The sequence below is a fragment of the Amyelois transitella genome, chromosome 30 (assembly GCF_032362555.1).
Source record: "Amyelois transitella isolate CPQ chromosome 30, ilAmyTran1.1, whole genome shotgun sequence".
Lineage (NCBI taxonomy): Eukaryota > Metazoa > Arthropoda > Insecta > Lepidoptera > Pyralidae > Amyelois > Amyelois transitella.
This window is the reverse complement of record NC_083533.1, coordinates 2,718,712-2,724,436: the sequence shown is the minus strand read 5'-3', so window position 1 is coordinate 2,724,436 and position 5,725 is coordinate 2,718,712. Positions and strand designations below refer to the sequence as shown.

The 5,725-nt window shown below is 35.6% G+C and overlaps 1 protein-coding gene across 1 annotated transcript; it reads right to left on the bottom strand.

The window, feature by feature from the left end:
- Positions 1-394: 394 nt before the first annotated feature.
- Positions 395-4,779, bottom strand: LOC106139451 (small ribosomal subunit protein eS1). The gene is made up of 7 exons (XM_013340896.2): positions 4,619-4,779; positions 4,227-4,323; positions 3,619-3,704; positions 2,703-2,798; positions 1,659-1,806; positions 985-1,146; positions 395-560 (listed from the first exon to the last, which is right to left on the bottom strand). Exons 1-7 carry the CDS (start codon positions 4,678-4,680, stop codon positions 417-419), a joined length of 795 nt encoding a protein of 264 aa, XP_013196350.1. The 5' UTR covers positions 4,681-4,779; the 3' UTR covers positions 395-416.
- Positions 4,780-5,725: the final 946 nt, after the last annotated feature.

Below are 5,725 nucleotides of genomic sequence, written 5' to 3'. Positions count from 1 at the left end.
TAAAAGATTGTTTGAATTTTATTTTTACTCAGTAACTACAAAATTATCACCCGTAACATTTATGCTCCGTAGAGACTTAATTGGTTGCTATCAATATCAGAGAGACGGAATAGCTGACGGTTTCAACCAATCAGAGCGCGTATGTCGTTTGATTTTTACTTACACGCGCAAGTTTGGTAAATTATCAATATTATATTTATATATATATATATGTTTACGTGTATTATAAATTTACGGGAATATGAACGTAAAATAGTACAATTAAATAGATTGTTCATTTCTCGTTTAGAATCTTACGAAAGTTAAATTTCCTAGAAAGTTTATAAACATATTATGTTCTTTCCGGTGACATATATAACATAAAAAACAAATGAAAGAAAATAAAACACAGAAATTCCTTTTACATTTTATTAAACTTATACGCTCTCTTGCACGGGCGGTTCATACCCCTCGGGACGCTCCGACTTGTCCCCGACTTCCCCGCGTTTACCGCCGCCTCCCTCCCCGTGCAACTCCATCAGTTTAGAGATCTCAAACCTCGGCCTCTTCAGCACTTTCACCTGGAAATAGGCATAAACTGTCAGCACATGATCTAGAAAAGAGGTTGTCAAGTCAAGTGTGGGGACCATCAGCGGTAAATCAAAAGGGAACATGAGTTTTCATCATGTATGTGTCATTGCGAGCTAGGTGTGTCATCATTTAAAAAAATAGGAGTGGGATACAAAGTATATACCTACAATTCTTTATTTGGAGGTTATAAGCAAGTTTAAATGGACTGACAAATGAAAAAAATTACATATTGCAGAATGTGCATATGTATTAAAGGGGCACTTCTTAACAAGGGAATTTCCAGAATATGACTAAATATGCTGTTACAAGTAGGTGGCAAAAAAATACCAAAACAAAGTCAGTCTTGCCCAAGACGGGGTTTACATACAAATCGGTACAGCAGGAAAATTATCAAACTCATTTAACCAAACTCACCTTTCTGATGCAAACATCCCTGAGAGGGTAGATGCCGTGGCAGGCCTTCTCAATGTCTTTAGCGATGGAGTCCGGGATCAGCTTGTTGACCACCTCGCGCAGCTCAGAGTTGGTCACGTCACGGGTGATGATCTCGCACATCTTCTTCCTGATGGCTCGCACCTGTGGGTTGAATAAAATATTTAAATTAATAAATAATTAAAAATACTTAAAAAACAACATGCTTTTCCTAGCTTTTTTTTAAAGACCTTGTCGCGTCGTATTTCGTAAAAAATTGAATACTAATTTGACCATAAACATTTCTATTACTGTTACAGTTTAAAAATAATGACATCACTATGCCTGGCATAATTGTATCACAACTTACTAATATAAATGTAGTTTATTTCCCAATCATTTAAGTTTCGAAGAAAAGATGATATTGCAAAAGATGATGTGAGCAAAGAGAATGTGGATGAAGCGAAGGAAGTATGCAGAGATCGTGGCAAGTGGAAAGAGGTAGTCCCTGCCTACCCCTCCGGGAAAGAGGCGTGATTTTATGTATGTATGATGTGAGCCTAACGGACTGAACTCCGAGGACGCCGAAAACCGGAAAAGTCGGAAAGTGGACCCCGGGCCCCGAAACACTTCTGTTGAGGGTGCGAGCGGGAACACGCAGAGATAAATCAATTTACCTGAGTGTGCTGGGCATAGCAGGTCTTCCTTTGGCTCAACGTGTCCTTATTGGTGAATCCGATGCAGAACACGCGAAGGAGGTACCCGTCCGTGGTCTTAACATCAATGTTGGCCTCGACTAGGGTCTGCCATTTCTTTACCATCCATCTGTTGGCAAGTAACGATAATTAGTGAATAACCCACTAAACAGTAACTGCGAATTATTATTCTTCGGCTATTCTGAATCTGATTATATCAAATTAAAGTTATGTTTTGAATGAAACCTACAGGCAATAATTTTTAATATTATAATTGTAATGTAGCACAAAATCTGTACAAGCAGGTCTTTTTAGTAGGCCACAAACAAATTCCTACAGTAAGTAAATCTGCTCCATTCAACAGCAGACAGGTTTTAAGAACGAAAAAGGTTCACAGTGATGTGTGACATTTACTTTATCACTTTTGACTAATAAGATGCAGTCTTAATGTAATCATAGCTCATAAAAAACAGCATAACTAGCTAATATAGCGAGCAGAAAGCTCAGATAATGAATGTAGCAATGACATGAAAGGCGTATATGTACACACACAGAGGCACTACATCATGTGACAGCGTCAATATGTGCAGTTTGAAACGATATGAAGACCATGTGGGCTCAACATATAGCTGGACTGCAGACCTGGCATTAGAAACGGCTTATCTATACTAATACTAGTGACCTGATCGGAGCTTTTCAATGGTAGCATTAATAGATATAGACCTATAACTGATTTCAAACTTTCATGTATATTATACTATTTATAATTATAATAATGTTCCAAATCATGTAACAATGTGACCATGGATCATTATAATGATGGATGGATCATTCTTTGAAATGTCTGAGATAAAATAGTTAAGTTACCTGTGTTTATTTATAAATATATGTTTATTATTGTTATGTGTGTTTATTTATAGATAGATAGATATTTATACCCTTCCCAGCAACCCCTTTCCAACATTTGAAACAGGAACAAAACTAGGATAGATACTAGGAAATTGACAAGAGAATAAGTTACATTACCTGAGCTTGTCAGTGGTGAGGTCCATGCCATGGAAATTGCACAGGACATTGCGGCCCTGCACGTCCTCAGCGATAAGCCGGAACTTGCGGAAAGACCTACAATTAATAGTTCAACAATGTAGGTGTTTGTGTAGGATGAAACTATTTTTTTGTGATTATTACTTCAGTAAAAGTGTGGTCAACATATTGTGACCAAAAGCATCAATTTATATCTACTCCAAAAGATTTAGTTTCTATGGAACAAGACTGTTATCAAATTGTTCTAACACTAGTTGTTAAAAGCTAAAAATAAATAAACAATTATTTATTTATTATTAACTGTTAGGGCTAATGGACATATCCAAGAAATGGAGGAGTCACATTTTTCCCTGGCAAAAAGCACATGGTGCTCACAAAACTGTAGCAACGACATAAAAGGCCTACACAAGTGTATGCAGGCACAATATTATGTGGCAGCAGTAATATCTGCAGTTTGTAACGATATGGAGACCAAAATGGTGCATCATATAGCTGGACTGCAGGGTATTTTTTTTTTAATTATGTGTAATATTGCTATATGCCTGCCCCCATAGAATGGCACGCGCCACACAGTTTTTATCGTACAGAAAACTATCTTCCTCCCATTTCAAGTCATAATAAAAAGCTAAATAGAGATAGTTTTGGGAAAGTTATGTTGAAATTAAATAGTTGTTTTAGGTAAAGGTCAAACATACAAAATACAACTTTCATAACATAAATTTATGCAGTTTAAGTAGCCTGCCCATAACACATTTTTCCTTGCACAAAGGTTGCAGAAGTCAGATGAGAGTGAATTCATCTAAAAACCTTTTTTCATCATCATAGGTGTGACCCAGACACTTCTCCATAGAAGTGAGGATGTAACCAGGGTTAAAGCTAGATGGAAAAAGAAGCATACCTTTCAGCATCAGTGTCAGCTTGAAGATCAGCCAGCGATACTTCAAACACTCTGCCTTTCAGCCCCTCCGAAGCGATTTTCGTACCCTAAGATAAATTACCTTTTTAGACTCACAGTTACTATGTGAAAAAACAAAGTGTTTGCATGTATATTGTCAGTGATAAATCAAAAGGGAACAGAAGTTTTCATCAGATCTGTTTCATTGCGAGCTAGGTGTGTCATCATTTAGTTTTTTTTATTTACTCTTATACACTCAAAAGTTTTAATACAAGTTACTGTAAACTAAATTCTAGACAAAATTTCGTTTTCACGTGTTTACGGCCCTATTGGGTAAATCAAAAGCCCAAAAATTTGTAATATTTTTCCAAAACTTAATGTATCTTTCAAAAATAAAAGAGAAAGTAATGTTCGTGTGAAAATGATAGCGAACTGAGATATTGAATCACGATGGATAACAGTAGTGGTTGATATTTGGACTTTCTTTAGAGTAAGGAAATATAATTTGCTAATTGCAAAAAGAAACAATTCTTTAATTGTTTACTATGGTAGGTTATAAAATACACTAAGTTTTAGGTTATTTTTTTAACCAAACATATAAACAAACTCACCTGGGTACGGTTGACGAGGGTGGTTCCCACCTGTCTCTTGGTGAACATGGACGGTGCCTTGACATCATACCAGTCTTTTCTTGTGAAGGGATCAACACTGAAAAATTACTTGAAGTTAACCTTAATTTGTTCGTCTCATATCTCGAAGAATTTTGTAGCAATGCAATTCCTAGCACAATACTTTTAACCACTGATTCCAAATAAGGGTTTGCCTGTCACAGAACTTGTATAATATCCACAAATATACAAACATTAAAAAAGATCTAAGACACGAGATCGCTCAGTCTTATCTACATTTATCGTGGCGATCACAAATAAACAAGGATTCTATAAATGATAAATCGAAAGTATAATGATTTACCCAATATATTATGACCATATTGCAAACTTACATCTTCTTCTTAACACCCTTCTTGCCGCCTTTCGATAGGCCTTTATTTTTACCCACCGCCATGATCAAACACAAACTTTGGAAAGACTCGTAATCTGACAGTCGTTGAAGTGTATGGTATTAATGTTGCCAGTTCAGAATTGACGATACCCAATTCGTCTAACTTAAGCCGTTATTAGACTATTCAATAATAAGACTGTCTTAGTCTTAAAACTTAAATTGAATAAATTAAAGATAAAATCGAGGTCATCAGCTCCTACTAGGAGGTTTTTCATACTATTGTAATAGTGAGTAGTCTAGTTAGATTCTCAGACAGTTTTAATATCACTTGCTGAATAACGGATAGTGTAATAGGAATCTTATGGTATGTCACCCACACTCCACACCTAGCTATATTATATATAGCTGTAACATCTTATATTTACAAGATATAATAATATTTATTTACAAATGTCTTCTGACTACACATGCAGCTATAATTATAATTGTAGTATTTAACATCTTGCAAAAAACATGAACTATTTTTTTGGTAATTCCTATGGCATAGGACGAAAGCTATTAAAGTCAAAGCATGTTTCAGTCATGGATGACTAACTTTACGTTGCACGCTCACGGATAAGTGATGCTAATAACGTAAAATAATTGCCTTAGTACATATATAATGAAAATTTAAGACCTAATGTCTAGGATTACATGGGGTATTTTCATGCGGGCAGAGCCGCGGGTGCCGCGCATATTTACAAAATTTTGGGGAATATTAATGTTTTACCAACATTGAAATAAATCATAGACATTTTTTTTTTCAAAGACGTCACACTCGTTGTTGTAATATATATCATAAAGGTGGGCTTTAAATCGTGAAAATAATTTTCAAAACATTGCAGCTGGACGTGTACAGAAACATTGCGTGTGACTTTGACAAAGTACTACTTTTAGCGTTGCCGATCTATAGTCCACTACCGATAGTTGAGTAAAAGTAAAAGTAGAAAGATGTCACTCCCGAAGGTCTATTCAAAATCTGTGCCACATTTCGTGAAAATCTGCCCAGTAGATTTTGAGTTTATTCGTTACAAACATACAAAAATACAATTTTTTTCTCTTTATTAAT